This window comes from Triplophysa dalaica, chromosome 3 (assembly GCF_015846415.1).
Source record: "Triplophysa dalaica isolate WHDGS20190420 chromosome 3, ASM1584641v1, whole genome shotgun sequence".
Taxonomy (NCBI): Eukaryota; Metazoa; Chordata; class Actinopteri; order Cypriniformes; family Nemacheilidae; genus Triplophysa; species Triplophysa dalaica.
This window is the reverse complement of record NC_079544.1, coordinates 25,239,105-25,256,284: the sequence shown is the minus strand read 5'-3', so window position 1 is coordinate 25,256,284 and position 17,180 is coordinate 25,239,105. Positions and strand designations below refer to the sequence as shown.

Here is a 17,180-nt window from a genome sequence, read left to right as displayed (position 1 = left end):
CTGAGCAAGTATGTAAACCTCACTCCTCTGCCTCAAGGACTCTCTAGCGACAGACGCTAGAGACTGCGGTCTTTAGCCTCCTCGCTAGAGCGCCCGACTCCCGTGCAGAACCGAAGCCCGCCTGGAGCAGGTGTGGTTCGTTCCGTCACACATACTTTAAGCATCCATATTTAAAAATAAAAATAAATATAAGTATATATATAAATATATAATATAAAATAAATATAATATAATAATAAATAAATATGCATACTTCAAACTAACACATTTTGCTTAGCTGCATAAACACATGCATTGCTTTAATGCAATTAGCTGGAAACATTGCAGACTTTTAAGTATATATCATTCAATTCATGGTTTCTTTTTTATTCACATTTTTCTCAATCTTAACTTCCATTTATTTTCAGGTTTGCAGTAAGAATGTCATATGTTGGAACTTGCTGTCCCACAGATCTTCGTAACCGAACACATGGTGAGTATTTGGTATTACATAGGTGGAGACGCAGAGTGCATCATAATCTCACACATAGAGAAAGATCTCAAGGGTGAGGCAGATTAAGACCCCCTTCTGTTCATCTGTTCTTAAATTAGACCTCATCTCTCCTGAGCCAAAGACCAATATGTTGTTCCTAACTTATTCTTCTCTCTCTTCATTTACTACTATGGTTGTTTTACCCTATAAAAGCTCCCCTTTTGAAAAGTTGCATTTGATACTTTGGCGTTTTGAAAGTGCATGACAAGGTTTGTATTATAAATATTTTTTCCCTGGGGTTGGAACACATTCACTTGCTGACACAATGACAATACAATGTTCTGCCATTTGCAGTCTGGTTTATGTTTCATTTGTTTCTTTCAGACACAGATGTGATTAAGTAAAGTCTGTGACTATTTTCCTAAGAATTGACTATCATTTTTGTGTGTCTGTTTTTTGCAAAGTCACCAACTGCTCAGATTCGCTTGTTTTTTATGGTCTGAAGATAGGATTTAGATCCTTACTGTTTCATGTTGGATGATGTGGTTTATTCAAACTCTATCGCCATCTTGTGCAACAATATGTTACTGAAGGAATATGATTTGAGAAGGTATGTGGCATAAATAATATTCTAAGAGCTGTGATTATTACATTTTAGTTTGTACAACCAGTATAATGCAAAAAATATGGTTGACGTGACCAACTGTTATGTAATATAAACAATGCATATGCAAGTCTCTGGCCCAAATACACTGCAAATGTGTGCAAACGCACCCCACAACCCTACAGACGGTGATGTACAACCCTCCTGTGTTTTAAACAGATGACATCATTCAAAGAACCTGAGCCAATCAGAGAGTAGCAGAAAACCTGTCTCCACCAATTACAGAGCTGCAGTGGAAAGAGGGTTGAGCCTCTGTTCAGAGACACAGCCCAGAGCACCAGCATCTGTGAGAGAGAGAGAGAGAGAAAGAGAGAGAGAGAGGATTTTACAGAGGAGAGATTGTGCTGGAGAGACAGGGATGCTGTTGCTAGGAAACAGTGTAGGGGCATCCATCTTTAGTAGCTTGTTCCAGATAGAGCAAAAACACAAGGTTACGGAAGGTTTTCCTCTTAAACGGGAAGAAGATGGAGGCGTTTTCAGAGAAAGATACAGAATAAGTGACCCCAGGGGAGATTACGCATCAAATGGCACATGGCTGTATTCTGACAACACGACTGGGATTATGTGGTGGTCTCTGCGTCCTCTGAATCTGTTAGTCTGTTTCTCAGGTAAAGAGATCTTGCTTGTCAACATCAGACCGCTGGACACCCTCTCATCATCAGCCTCCACCCATACACAGACAGACAGACAGACAGAGAGTGCTTTCTCTTCTGATATGAACAAATGGATTGAATCGTGAAAACTCAAGAGGCCTGAAAGCTGGAGACGTGACACAGGAATCAACACTAGAGCAAAGAAAACATCCATTGTGAGTATTTCATTAGAAACTCATTGTGATTCTGCAATGAATTGATTTGGGGATTTTTTAAGAGAGTCGTCTCATGACTGGCGTTTGGATTGGTGGGGTTCAAAAAATGGAGGGCTTGGTGATGTCATCCAAAGAGAAATTTGTTTCAGAGGTCGAAACATTTATTGAGAAGACTTTCTTTTTATGAGTTTATGAATATCAAGACTGTTATGTTATATTGTAGGGTGTAAGCGGCAAACAACATAAACTTTAAGTGGGCCAAACTTGATTTTTTTCATTTGATTTAATACAATTCATATACAAATAAAATATTAATGAAAAATTGATCTTAATACAACAAGGCCTACTATACAAATAGTTTGTTTTTAAGTAACGCTTTGGACCGGTGTAATGTTCGGTCAAGTGTAATGTTTACATTTTAAACTAATTTACAGAGCATTTTTCAATCTTATACAAATGCTAAATGTAACCCTTGTTATGGTGTTCAGGTTTTTTTATTCAATGTTTTTTAAACAATACAGCCATAAAAATCTATGTTAAATACTTTACAGATGTTTACCCAATTTCAAGAAACATTTACATTCACTGTTAAATCACTTTTGTGAAAAAATAGCTATTTGTTTTTGTAAAAAATGGAAAAGTGAGAAACTACTTATAATAATATGAATTACTGAGGGTACAAAGCAATCAAACTTCGTGATTTTGAACACACAAGGTTTTATAAGACACTTTACGTGATTTTTATTGCGTAATTGATTTGTGTTGATCAGTGGTAGCGGGACACAGGATGGGAACAACAGAAGCCACTTTACGCATGGAGAACATGGAGACAAAAGATGAATGGCAGGACGATGATTTCCCACGGTAAAATAATCACACTTTTACCTGTCTTTAAAAGTCAAAGTACTGTTTCATTTCTGTAACACTCTGAGAGTGTAACTGTTGAAACACAAAGAGTTTGGAGGTGTAAATGAATGTAGAATGTTGAGGTCATATAATCTGGATTTGAGTAAATTTTATGAGAAATGTGGGAGTTGATATTGAGATCTTCAATAATATTGACTTTTGATTGCAGACTTTGACACATTGTTGACATCTCTTCTGAAATTCTAATGACAGACACATTCCTGAGATTTTTCTGGTACACAGATGAGATGATTTGCTCTTTGTTTAATGTCATTGATGTCTCTGAGAAATATGAAAGAGCTCTAGCGATTTGTGCTTTTTATGGTTGTGTTTAAGCAAATGAGGAAATAAATGTTAATGTGCCAGATTTAGATGGATTCTGGTGCACCAGAGAACTTAAAGGAGTCATATAACAAGGCAAAAACGAATATTATCGTTTTTTATAGATGAAATGCAATGTGTATCTCTTATACTGTTTAGAACACTGTGCTGGGATTCATGGCGCCGTCCTCAGTTGGTTAAATCTTATTTACCTCATAGAAGTTATTAAGTAAAGTTGAGAAAATGTTCTTCCCCTTCTGTCAAGCTCTCGTCTGTAGTGCCCCAGTACTCCCCCTGGGTTTCATTTTCAGAAAACATGGTGTATCATTTCATGCTATGCGGATGATATGCAAATTTATCTACCCATAAATGCAATGATCCTGATGCTAGGAACTATCTTTTTGATTGTTTAGATGTTGTTTTCACAAAGTTTTTTTATTTTTAAATGATTCAAAACTGAGGTCATAGTCTTTGGTCCACCTGGAATTCGTGGAGGCAACTATATTGATCTGGAATATTAAGCTCCGTTTTCTCTATCCTGCCTCAAGAATTTAGGTGTGTTTTGGGATCATAGCCTTAACCTCGACAGGCAAATTAACACAGTGATCAGCTTGTGCTTTTTTCAGTTGCGTCTTCTTTCTAATATCAAACCGATTCTCTCTACTAAATCTCTAGAGACTGCCGTGCATGCACTGATTACATCCTGATTAGTCCAAATCTTCTATCCATCGCCTTCAATTAGTGCAAAATGCCGCTGCAAAATTCATTACAGGAAAACCCGAAAGTCAGACCATGTGACTTCAATCTTAAAATCCTTACATCCTATCCATTTTAGGATTTAATTTTAGTTTCATCTGGCATCGTGTTAATTGTCCGAGCTTCTCCATCCCTATACTCCAACACGATCCCTGAACATGGTGCACAGGGGTCTTCTATCCACCCCGCGAGCACGGCTTAAGCATAGGGGGATATAACATTTGCCATTGCTGGCCCCTGGCTCTGGAATGGCCTCCCTGCGTATATCAGAGCAGCTCAGTCTGTCCACGCTTTTAAATCATCTTTGAAGGTGTACTATTTCAACTTGGCATTTGATTAAGTATGAACTTTTTCTCTTGTATGCATTGTCTGTTTTGTTTTATTGTTAAGAGTTGTTGCTTTTGTATGATACTGCTCTAGGGTTTGAATATTTATTTTTATTTTATTGTCCATATTGTTGAGCACTTTGGTCAGCCTGGTTGCTATTTTTAAATGTGCTTTGAAATAAAATTGAAACTTGAAACTTGTATACATGATTTAAGGTTCAAAAACACTGTATTTCCACATTCCGTGCATGTTTGTATCTCCTCTTTACCCTGCCTCCCTGAAACATGTAGATTTTTACAAAGCTCATTTGGGCGGTCTAAGTCAAATCATACCACAAACTGAGGTAGATTTGTGGGGGTGTGTTTACACGAGGCATTTCAGGCAGGTCTGGGGGAGGATATGCTTTTAGAAAGAATGCATCTTTTGTTCCGACACTTTTATTTTTGCAATTTTACGTGTTTAATACATGCATAGGAAACTTGTGTGATCAGAACTGTTATCACTTATTCCCTGATGCCGCACAGACTTCTGGGTAATGACACACTGTAGTCAGCAGTGATATGATAATTGTCGTCTTTGCTTCTGGTGAAACACATTATTTAAAAGCTCTATTGTTTCTGTCTTGACACGGATATGTTTACTGTCTCATTTGCTTGCATTCTGTTGTGTGCTTGTGAGCTTCATGTTATTTGTAATTTTACTTGTGTTGTAGTAGTGAACCAAATGTAACAGTTAAACAGCTGTGTTGTAGTTGATTATTGTTATATTTGGTGTGATTGACAGACCTTTACCTGAAGATGGCGATCTGGAGGGACTCATGGATGACTCTGGTAAGTTCAAGTCCAGATTCAGAAAATGAGCATATTTCATGTTCAAATATATTTAAAGTATACTTTATGTAGTAAGTATCCTGAAATTATTGTGCTAGTAGTAAACTTAGCTAGTATATAAAAAAAACAAAGAAAACAGTCGGTCCAGCTGTTTCATCTCGTTTGAACATTTGTAATGTTATTGCTGTTATTACTACTATTGTATATTACTCATGTAGCCTCATCTCAATTTGCACATCTGTTACTATTACTGCTAATGTTGTTATCATTTAAGTTGCACTCAATTTGCACATGTTATTGCACTATTGTTTTTTGCACATAATTTAATACTGTACATTTGCAGATATTAATTTCATATACGTATGTCTAGTTTTTATTGTGATGTTTCAGCATAGTTTTATAATTATGTCTCTTACATTGTATGTATGTGTGTATAGTTTGTGTATGTGTGTGAATAGCTTTGTACTGTCTTGGCATTCTTTGTGGACAGCATTGTGGACTAAGGGAAACTTGTTTCCTCACTGGGCATATGACAATATGACTTTGAATCTTGAATACTTGTACTATTTCAATGACATTTGGGCCCAAATATTTATACCAGTATACTTTTAAAGTGTAACATTTAGTACAGTTAGGTACACAAATTCTACTAACTGTTACACACCTAGTATTGTGTACCAACTAGTAGTATGCGTTTTTGTTTAGACTGTACTGCAACCATACTTAGAGTATATCAGTTCAATACATGTACTGTACATTGCACATTCTTCAGTTAAGAAAAGTAAACTTTGAATCACACTCCCTGTACAGTAGTTTTTAAACTGTAAGTACACATGCAAGTTTTCTTTTTTTTTGTGAGGGACCTATTGTCCTTAAGATTTTCATTTCTTGTAGACCAGTGTTAAAGATATGACAACAAAAGTGAGTTAAATTATTACTCATGATTGTCATTAGATGAGATTCTGTATGAAAGGTCATGTGGTGAAACTTTATTATCAAAACAAGACATATAAACGTCAGATAAGTTTAATTTTAAAACAGATATTCATTTCTTAGACTCTACACTAATCTTCATTTTTGCTGTTTCATGATTGTTTGAAGTGTTTATGTGTGATTCAGCTCATCACGGTGCACTGACGGCCAATCATTTGGACTCTGTTCACCGTAAGCGTCGCACGCTGGTCGCACCCGACATAAACCTGTCACTGGACAAGAGTGAAGGCTCTCTTCTCTCTGAAGACTTTCTGGAAACTCCAGACGACCTGGACATCAATGTTGATGACATCGAGACACCGGACGATGACTCACTTGGCTCCATCAACAATGGCAACGAACTGGAATGGGAAGGTCAGTGAGAGGTCAAAGGTCATTTCTGTCTCTGACAGATATATCTTTTTGATTCACGTTTTCATGACTTTCCTGTAAGACTCCAACGTGATGTCAGTATGAACTCAAACATTCTCATGAGGATCTTTGAAGGAACACAGGATCATGGACAGATGTTCTTCTTTACAGATGACACTCCAGTGGCCAGTGCGAAAGGTGCGGGGTCAGATGTAGGTGACGGCGCGGGGCGTCTCTGGAGGACCGTGATCATTGGAGATCAGGAGCAAAGGATAGACATGCAGGCGATCAAACCTTACCTGCGTGTCGTCACACATGGAGGTCAGTTTCACTTCTGTCAAACATCGCTGTCACAGCTGCTCTTCTAAAACAACCGCCATCCTGTGTTTTAATTATAAGTCAGAGAGAAGGTGCGATATGATCATAAATTATGTGTTTGGTGCATGAAACCTTGCGTGTGAAATAGACGGTCGTTAAAAGAGGATCTCTAGAGGAGAAAAGGTAAAGGATGTCAGAAGTATTAAACATGATGCCTCAAATAAATACCACACTGACACTGAATACTTAACACTCTGTTTTTCTCTGCAGGATATTACGGTGAAGGACTGAACGCTATCATCGTATTTGCTGCCTGTTATTTACCCGACAGCAGCTGCGCAGACTACAATTACATCATGGAGAATCTTTTTCTGTAAGACCAACACACACGTTCACATACAAAACTCTCACATATTCATGGAAGTCTCATATACACACACCCACACATTTACAACACAGACTCACACATTCACATACAATCCAAACATTCACATGAAGCACAAACACACACAAATATTCACATAATTGCATAATGGACAATCACTTTCTGAAAGACTGTCACACACTCACACACACATACACACACACTCATAGTAAAGACACACATTACAGTAGTATTGCATACTTTGTATCTTCAAAGAGTAGTTAGTTTGATCACATTTATAAAAGACAGCTGTTTGATTATTTCCGAAAACAGGCGAGCCCCTGGAGGAATGCAGGAAGGGGCAGAATAACCATACCAGAACACAATATATCATTGCATTATCCCTGCATAAGTGTTGATTCACTATAAGTTGGTGTGGTGTACCTTGTTCACATTTGTGCCGATTGCCAACCAAATGCTCACATGTTATATACAACACACACACATTCACATAAAACTCATATACAACACAAATTACAGAGAATTTACTTCAGATCAATATAAAACATAAATACACACATTTAAACGCAACATATTATCAAATTGAAATTGAAGTAAAACTTTCAAAATGTTTGAATAGAACTGAATGTAGGCAGTAGTTTGTTTTAATGTATGTGTTTTGTCTGTTTTTTTATCACTGCAGGTATGTAATCAGTAGTTTAGAGCTGCTGGTAGCTGAAGATTACATGATCATCTATCTGAACGGAGCCACGCCACGCAGAAGAATGCCTGGAATCAGCTGGCTCAAGAGATGCTATCAGATGATTGAGAGACGGTAGGCCTCATTTTTGTCTCTATAAAGAGAGAGAAACATCTTCGATAAAGCTCCTGCTGTGAGGAATTAGTTTATTTTCAACTGGGGTGCAAATTCTGAGACGCTTTGTTTAATTTTCTATCATGCAGGTTAAGAAAGAACCTCAAAGGTTTGATCATTGCCCACCCATCTTGGTTCATTCGTACTGTTCTCACCATCTCGAGACCTTTCATCAGGTATGAAAACATCTAAAATCACATCATAGTCAGCTGTTTAGAGATCCTCGTGTATTGAGTCTTGTGTTATTATGTCTCTCTAGTGTTAAGTTTATGGAGAAGATCCGTTACGTCCAGAGTCTGGAGGAACTTGCTCAGATGGTTCCTATGGTGCATGTGCAGATTCCAGACTGTGTGCTGCAGTAAGTGAACTTCACCAGCAGGAGGAGCCGTTTGGATGTGTTTCACGGAGCAGTGTGTTTCTGCGCATCATCGAAAGTCTTTAGACTATATGTCTTCAGCATATTCAGTGTATGGTGTCTATCCTTGAATCACTTAACTAATCAAGGTTAATGTAGGATATAGAAAGTAATTAGTAATAAGTAATTAAATACTTTTTGGAGAGAGTAATTTGAACGGTAATCTAATTGCACTATTAAATATGTAATTAGTAACAAGTAATGAATTTCTATTTCACAGTAACTTACCAAACATGGAGAGTAGTGAAGAGTAGTGAACACACGCACAGCAAGTTGTGAACACATGTACACCCGGAGCAGTGGGCAGCTATCACTGCATCGCCCGGGGAGCAAGTATGGGTAATGTGCCTTGCTCAAGGGCACCTCAGTCTTTACCCGCCGGCCCTGAAAATCAAACCGCCAACCTTCTGGTCAGGAGTCCGACTCTATTACCATTGACTCATCTTACCATGACTTTTTTCTAAAGATGTTGAAAATCACTGCAGATTTTACAGTGTATTCTTCTCATTGGTTAAGGTCAATTCAAAAACAATGCATTGTGGGCTTGAATATAATTATCTCACAAAATGTCCAAACATTTTGCCAAATGTAGTAAGACATCTGGTGTTTTATGGATACAAAAATTGACATGCCGTGCCCATATTGGATAAACATAACGTAGTGTGAGATTACAATGACAGAGTGTTCAGTGTTGTGTTGTCATGAGTTTGTGTTCATGTCTATCCGCAGATATGATGAGGAGAGGGTTAAAGCTCAGAGCGACAGGTAAAACTAAACTGACCTTTGACCTTTAGGTGTTTTACATGCCACCGGATGGCGTTTCCTCTAATGACCCTGCCCTTAACATGTGCACACACACACGTTTGTTTAAGTATCTTCATGTGGACTTGTTTCATTGTGAAATAGAAAAACGTTTTATATGAATTTCGTAAGATGTCAGGTCGCTGTGTCCTCTTATTGGTGTGCATATTTCAAGTGCATGTTTGTATTTCATGCATGTGTTCATCATTCGCTAATATTTTTCTTTAATTCTTTCCTCTCAGACTTGAACAGCTGGCCAAGACATCAGAGAGGTAAAATCTGAAATAAGCACACTGTGTTATACAAAAACTATATTGAGTTTTACATTATGCCAGGACAATCATTCTGTTCTTTATGCACACAGAGATTTAACGTGAGATTTTAATAAGCAATGTTTTATTTATAACGTGATTTTGATGTTATGGTGTATTTTTTGGCAGGCCGGTGTCAGTCGCTGCAGAGGCGTGTCCCTGACATCTTATGCGGGGTAAGAGACAGTGTAACAGTAGATTCATCTATCAGGGTTGGGTTTCATGTCCTCTATGCCGTATCAGGAGAACATCCGCCATGTTTGAAAAGGCCTGAGGCGAGGCCGGGTGAAATGTTTTAACACCATATGTTACATAATACACATCTGGTGCTCTCATCAGACATGCCCCTCTCTTCAGTTCATGCTATTTTTACACTTATGCACAAATGCCATCCCTGCAGTGGTAGTGTCAGTCACATGGTCATAGCTCGATTTATCTGTCTTCTTCAAGCCCGCTGTCGAACAGAACCTCTATACAGAGTGAACACTATTACCCAGAAATTACACAACTAACCGAGAACAGTGACAAATACAACAGTGAACTACAGTCACAAAGCAGACTACCCAACACCTCCAACACTTTACAATTAACAGATTTCACTTCTTTCTGTCTCTCTTGTTAGCCATCTATCTCTCTTGTTAGCTATCTATCTCTCTTGTTAGCTATCTATCTCTCTTGTTAGCTGTCTATCTCTTTTGTTAGCTGTCTATCTCTCTTGTTAGCTGTCTGTCACTCTTGTTAGTTGTCTATCTCTATAGTGAGCTGTCTATCTATCTGGTTAGCTGTCTATCTCTCTTGTTGGATGTCTATCTCTCTTGTTAGCTGTCTGTCACTCTTGTTAGCTGTCAGTCTCCCTTGATAGATGTCTTTCTCTCTAGTTAGCTGTCTGTTTCTCTTCTTAGCTATCTATCTCTCTTGTCAGCTGTGTGTCACTGTTGTTAGTTGTCTATCTCTCTTGTTAGCTGTCTATCTCTCTTGTTAGCTGTTTGTCTCTATTGTTGGTTTTCTTTCTCTTGATAGCTGTTTATCTCTCTTGTTAGCTGTCTCTCTAGTTAGCTGTATATCACTCTTGTTAGCTGTGTGTCTCTCTTGATAGCTGTCTGTCTCTCTTATTAGCTGTCTTTAGCTCTCTTGTTAGCTGTCGTTCTCTCTTGTTAGCTGTCTATCTCTCTAGTTAGCTGTCTATCTCTCTTGTTATCCAACAGTCTCACGGGAATTTGTGAAATTGTCACAAACTTTAATCTATTATTTTGTGTTCATCAACACAAATTTCCTATTTTTTCGTGTCACTCAGTACAACTTTCTTCGTGTCACCAGCACAACAATTTGTCAATACACAGACCGCGTGTGTATGTACATTTATATATTTCTAACCTGATATCAAAAGAAGTCGCAAATACTTTAGAACTTGGCTAACCAAAACCTCATCCCAATCCCTAAGATATCACGTATTAAAGTACATTTTATGGAAAGTCGTGCTGGGTGACACGCAAAATTGCTGACTGATACAAAAAAGAGGGAAATTTGTGTTAATAAAGTAGAGTTAGAGTTTTTCTCAGTCGCTTTGGTGCATTTCTCACATCACTATTTACATTTGCACAACAGTTAATGCATTTGACTGTTCAAAAATGTCAAATGCATCAAAAATGTTGAACTAGTTGTCAAAATCTACATAATCCCTGAGAATGAGAGGGATGTTACTGGAGACCATCTGTATAAACATGATGTTGTTCGTGATAATGTGCGTTTTTACCACTCAGATGTTGTCAGACAGTGGTTTGCAGCACATGCTAGTGGAATATCTCCCTCCCTACTCACCATTCCTAAATCCAATAGAGGAATTTCTCTTCCTGGAGGTGGAAGGTATAAGGAGATAATTTCCTAGCTGCATTGCAAGTGATGATATACGCTGTGATGTAGATGAAACTATGTGGCCAGACACAGAGGAACCTCTGGATGTGCATGAATGATTTACAGTACTATGTATGTTGTATGTCTAACTTTACTGTAGTTTTCAAATGGCTGTGCAAATAGTATATAGTGCCGTATTGAACCTTTTTCAGGAAGTGACACCAAAATCTGACTTTTTTGCATTGGAAAACCTTTACAGAGTAAACAGTCATAATGAAAACATGACACACCGATTTGACTATCTTGTTCATAAACAGTGGTATCAGGACTTTTCATCTTGATGACACTGACACTTTCATTGACATGAATACTTGCTTTTGAGGAATGAGCTATCCATTTTGAGCAAGTGACACGCTTTTGCAGGTTATCAACTAGGTTTTGCAGTTTGTACTAATTGTTTTGAGAAATGCATTAACTGTTGTGCAAATGTAAATAGTGATGTGAGAAATGCACCAAAGCGACTGAGAAAAACTGTAATGACTCAAGCAATGAAATAAGGATTTATTCGTTTTATATGGAATGACTATTCAGCATTCACAAGTTTAGTTAATTTTGACTGACATGACATAAGCAAATGATAATGTTATAAAACAGCAGAGAGTTGTATGAAAGCAATTGATGCATGTCCAAAAGCATTTGCAATTTGTTGAAAGGAATGAGAAACTGCTACTATGATGTGCACAAATGACTAAATGTTGTGGAGGTTGAACTAAATGTTGTGCAAATGTTAATAGTGATGTGAGAAATGCACCGAAGCGACTGAGAAAAACTGTAATAGATTATGTTTCTTGACAATTTCACAAATTCCTGTGAGAATGTTTCTCTCTTGTTAGCTGTCTATCGCTATAGTTAGCTCTCCATTTCTCCATTTCCTGTTAGTTGTTTGTCTCTCTTGTCAGCTGTCTGTCTCTCTTTTTTGCTGTCTGTCTCTCTTGTTGGTTATTTTTCTCTCTTATTAGCTGTCTGTCTGTCTTATTAGCTGTCTGTCTCTCCTTTTAGCTTTCTGTCTCTCTTGTTAGCTGTCTGTGTCTCTTGTTGGCTGTCTGTCTGTCTCTCTTGTTAGCTGTGTATCTCTCCCGTTTGGGGTGTATCTCTCCCTCTCTAACGTAAGCTGTCTATCTTTCATGTGTGCTGTCTGTTTCTCCCTCTCTTGTTAGCTGTATTTGTATCATGTTCACTGTCTATCTCTCCCTCTCTTGTCAGCTGTCTATCTCTCTTGCTAGCTGTACATCTCTCATATTTGCTGTCTATCTCTCTCTCTTTCATGTTAAATGTCTCTCTCTCTTTTGTAAACTACATCTTTCTTTTGTCTGTGTCATGGTTCTGCCTCACCATGTCAGGTATTTCTTGTTCTTAAGGTGGAATCAGACAGGATCCCTTGGTTTATGTTGGAGAGAGACTATTTTGGCACCTATTGGTTGCCATACTCTCTCTCCGGTCTTGTCATTGTTCCTGCCCTCCTGTTACCTAGTTTGTGTTAATTAGTTTATCCCCTGCACCTGTCCCCTCTTGATTTGGTTCCCTTTATATTGACCTTGTGTCTCTTGTCTTGTGCTGGTTCATTGTTTGTGTCAACTGTGGTGAGTCCTGTCTTGTTTAGTTCAGTTTATTGTAGTTTAAATGTCAAGTGTTAGTCTAGTTAAGTCCTTGTTCCTGTCTCCATGTTTTGTTTGGTTACTCCTCTGTCTTGCGTATGGGTCCTCCGTCCCTCACCACCCATGTTCATGACAGTCTGCCTCTTTCTTGTTGGCTGCCTGTCACGCTCTCTTGTTATTTGTCTATCACTCTTTCTTATAAGCTGTCTCCCTATCTCTCTGCTCTTGTTAGCTTTCTCCCTCTCACTGTCTTACAGGCACCTATATCTCTCACTCTTCTGGTGAAGCGCCTATCGCTCGTCTTATCTGTAGGCCTATGTCTGTCTGTCTCACCGTAGCTTTCTATTCCTATCTCTTGTTTGCTGTCTATCAACCTTCTTAAAGGTGCAGTTTGTAACAATTTTGCTTTCAAAATCCAAAAAACACTAATGCTAGTCAAACATATTTTGTTCAGCTTAGTACTTACAATATCTCAAATGTTTTCAACTACTTTTAAATCGTGAGAAAATCGGCATTCTAAACAGTCACCTGTCAATGATGTCATATCTGTTACCCTTTGTTACCGCTACCGTTTTTCACCTTTAACTGTCTGTCTTACTCTCTTGTAATCTGTCTGTGTCTCTGTTGCTGTCACCTCCCCCCGTGATGTATTTTTGAGGGTGTCTCATGTCACAGTCAGCACACGGGTGATGCATCACGTTGTTCTGGATGTGATGCCACTTTACTCAATGACCCTGCAACTCTTCTAATATGTGCAGTATGTACAGATGGCACAACCCACATAAAACAAACGTTTTACTGCTGCTCGTCTGCTGATGTGACATTGTGTTAGATATTTAGTCATGAAATAAGAATATAAAACCAGCAGTTTTTGTATCGCATTGTTATTCTGATAACAATTAAGCACATTTAAATCCGTAGCAAAGATACTTATAATAGCAAATATTTTCTTATTGTATTTTCAGATTAACCTGAAGTCATGAAGTTCATCATTTCAAAGAGACTCGTGTGCATGCAGTTTCCAAAGATACGTCAGTAAGCAAACACATGGACATGAGACATCGCAAAACAAAGATTCTTTTCTGTTCACAGTGACATTTTCTATTAACACTTACCTTTTGATTGAAATCATTCTAAATCTGGATCACAGCTGAGTTGGTGTGAACATGAGAAAAACAAACAGGACTCTATTTTCTAGTCCTTGTTTCTTTTCCAAGTGGAACATCTTTCAAAATGAGTTTGATTTTTAATGTGATTCCTCATTTTCCAACACATCGATTCATAGCAGCTGATTTTTGTCTGGCACTTTAACTTGCCAACCACTTTCAAAACACCAGCATATTCAATCTTTTGAATAATGCTGCAATTTGCAGGTATTTGTCCACATGAAACCAAAATTGTCCCGTTTGAGATAAAAAATTACAATGGCTATTTTTTCATGAAATATTGTACCGTCTCTTGTAAATAGCGTATCAATGTAGGGCATTCTCTTTTTAAAATCCGCGTGCCCTCATAATCTTTAATTAAAATCTGAAAATGCACTTTCCCCCTGTAATGACTATCCATCATAAATGACATATGTTAGACGGCTTGGGCGGAGCATCCGTTAACGCCTTCCTTTCAAGTATTGCTAGTTCCATTTTATAATGCAACGGCTGTTTTTATACATCCAATAAAATCACACTGAAAAACTAAAGCCACACCCACTATCTTTTTCATTTGAAATTCCTTTTCACTTGGGAATGCGTCAAAATACGAAAGTGAAAAACGATCTCAACTTCCGGTTCACGGGGACATTAATACTGTACACATTTTTGGTCCTAAATAGCATATTAATATGAATCGTTTGGCATGTAATGACGTTGACATCATAGTAGCAAATCATGATTTTCCAACCTCCTTCAATAATTTTTTTACAATAATTGAGGGGTTCTGTCCCCTCAAAAGATTTAGATTACAAACAACTGATGATGGTGGTGAGAACTGTGTGCCACATGCTCACAGTACAGTGTTTTCCTCAAATGTGAAGGATCTTAGGACCTAAATTTGTGTGTTTTCTGAGAGGTGAGTGAAATTCTCACTTCAATAAAACCGACATTCATCTGTCACAGTAGTTTTCTGTAAACAAAGCTCACTTCTCTTTTTGCCTTTAACTTCCCCTCCAATGGTCTGAACTGTGCTTTTGCTTCTTTAATATCATGTGTCCATTTTTGTATATCATACAACACAGATGTCTGTCCGTTCGCAAGAGTCCGATTTTTTTTTTGTCTTTTTTTTTTTTGTCACGTCTCAGATAAAACAAACAGATGCGGATTTGAAGGAACTCAAATCCTTCAGATGTAATGTGAATGACGTGTACACTGATCTCTGAATTCTAGGACACATGTGGGCGACACTTAACTGGAACACATGTTTGGTGTTTTTTTACTGATGTTTATTAATGTAACACAGCTCAGGGGCTGTGCTTGGAATAGAAAACTACAGTCATTTACTAATACTGTTAGATGTTTTATAACAGAAAACTGTAATGTATTGTTTTCATTGGACATCAATGCATGTCATTCAGGCAGTATCCTTCAGTTACACCTTCAGAAATCATCCATTTTGTCCAGTTTTTGAAAGATGTCTAAACAAGCAATGTGTTCGCTGTAAAAATAATCTGTACTTTATTCTATTGAATTTGGAAAATTGATAAAATTTAAATCTTGTAAATTTCAAAAACGCCTACTTGATTGTCGACACAATTGATGCATATATGAAACGTCAACTGGGCTTATTTAAAATGGGGAAATTTTTTAGTGGTTGATTTGGAAAATTGCTAGTTTAGCCTTCTAGCACTGAAATTATAATCCCACATTCTATGCGATTCTGTCCAAAGCCACGCCTCCTCCAAACACATGATTGTATTTCTTAAATCCATTTAACAAATTACAAAGTACATCTAATTAATTATTCTCAAAGCATGTACACCTATCCAAAAGAAAGAGTGGTATCATCTTTCAGACTCTTGCCTGCCGGTCACCATCGTGTAAAAGATGAACCGATGTTTATTCAAGTTTTTCCTTTGTAATGATCCACACGTTTTTTCGTCACTGCTTTTAAAAAACAGCCTTTTTTTTGTAAATTGACTTGTTCTCGGTTCCTAAGGAGAGTTTGGTTGTTGCTGATTGTCCACCATTCTCCCTACATTGACAAAGTAGTGAAAGCGCTGATGACACATGATGTCTGCTTGAACAGGGTGCAAAGTGGTATGCAAAATGTGTTGTCTGAAAATGTACACATGACCAGTCAAAGTATTCGGCCGGAACGTTTTGATTGGCGAACGTTTTTTGTTACTACTTCTTTATATAATTATAAAATATTATTTGACCACTATACTTCTTGATTGCTATCAGGATGTAAAGACATTTCCAATCAATATGACAAAATATGTTTCTGGACACGATCACCTATTCTGCCTTTAAAAGTAAAAGTTTATCATATTTTTTATTCATCACACGGAAATGCTGTAGGCCTATTATGAAACTATTTCAGGAACCGTCATATTATTCCAGATAATGACCAAATATTTGGCATGTCGGATAATCTGAAATTACTTTTTTCCAGTACATGTGTTTTAGCTCCGCACACAGTCAGAACATGTGTGTGCTTCCAACACACGTCTGACATCACAGGAGGCGGGGGCTTGTTATCCCTCCCCTCATAATGCTTTATGAGCACTCACTTACACTTTTCACGCAAACACTGAGATTGTGAAGTGTAAACCATTGTTAAATCATGGTTTTTAAATCCATAATGTGAATTCTTTGCTATTGGTGCTCACAATGAATTTTAAGGGGATCATTTCAGCCACATTATTGTATAATGTTTATGATCAAACTGTTTTACACTGTACTGTGGGTAAATCATTTGTAAAATATAATGTGCAATAACTAAACGAGTCACTAATACTGATGAGGTGATAATAAAATCTAAATGTCATGATTTGTGTGTGTTGCTATGCTGTTCACGGATGATTCTGGTCAAAAAGATTTCATATTGTGTATTTCTCTATATGATATTTAATTGAAGAACACACTGAGGTGGCTGGATGTGCGTCACTGGCAGCTGTCACTGTATGTCTGTCACTGGATGGTCATGAGATTCTGCACTTACCCTCAGCA

General features: G+C 37.7%; 1 protein-coding gene across 3 annotated transcripts; it reads left to right on the top strand.

The window, feature by feature from the left end:
* Positions 1–1,463: 1,463 nt before the first annotated feature.
* atcayb (ATCAY kinesin light chain interacting caytaxin b) lies at positions 1,464–16,964 on the top strand. 3 transcript variants are annotated; one of them, XM_056744509.1, is made up of 13 exons: positions 1,464–1,944; positions 2,715–2,808; positions 5,038–5,084; positions 6,204–6,431; positions 6,600–6,749; positions 7,017–7,119; positions 7,814–7,945; positions 8,074–8,160; positions 8,244–8,342; positions 9,129–9,164; positions 9,443–9,472; positions 9,641–9,687; positions 13,983–16,964. In XM_056744509.1, exons 2-12 carry the CDS (start codon positions 2,732–2,734, stop codon positions 9,672–9,674), a joined length of 1,023 nt encoding a protein of 340 aa, XP_056600487.1. In that variant the 5' UTR covers positions 1,464–1,944; positions 2,715–2,731; the 3' UTR covers positions 9,675–9,687; positions 13,983–16,964. The 3 variants fall into 3 exon arrangements, with proteins under 3 accessions (XP_056600487.1, XP_056600486.1, XP_056600489.1); XM_056744508.1 differs by having other exon boundaries at positions 6,186–6,431; XM_056744511.1 differs by lacking the exon at positions 9,129–9,164 and having other exon boundaries at positions 6,186–6,431.
* The last annotated feature ends 216 nt before the right edge of the window (positions 16,965–17,180 follow it).

Coding starts and splice junctions, on each gene's coding strand:
- atcayb (XM_056744508.1), top strand. CDS start 2,732: ATGGGAACAACAGAAGCCACTTTACGCATGGAGAACATGGAGACAAAA. Junction 7,120..7,813: donor ATCATGGAGAATCTTTTTCT/GTAAGACCAACA, acceptor TTATCACTGCAG/GTATGTAATCAGTAGTTTAG. Junction 9,165..9,442: donor GTTAAAGCTCAGAGCGACAG/GTAAAACTAAAC, acceptor CTTTCCTCTCAG/ACTTGAACAGCTGGCCAAGA.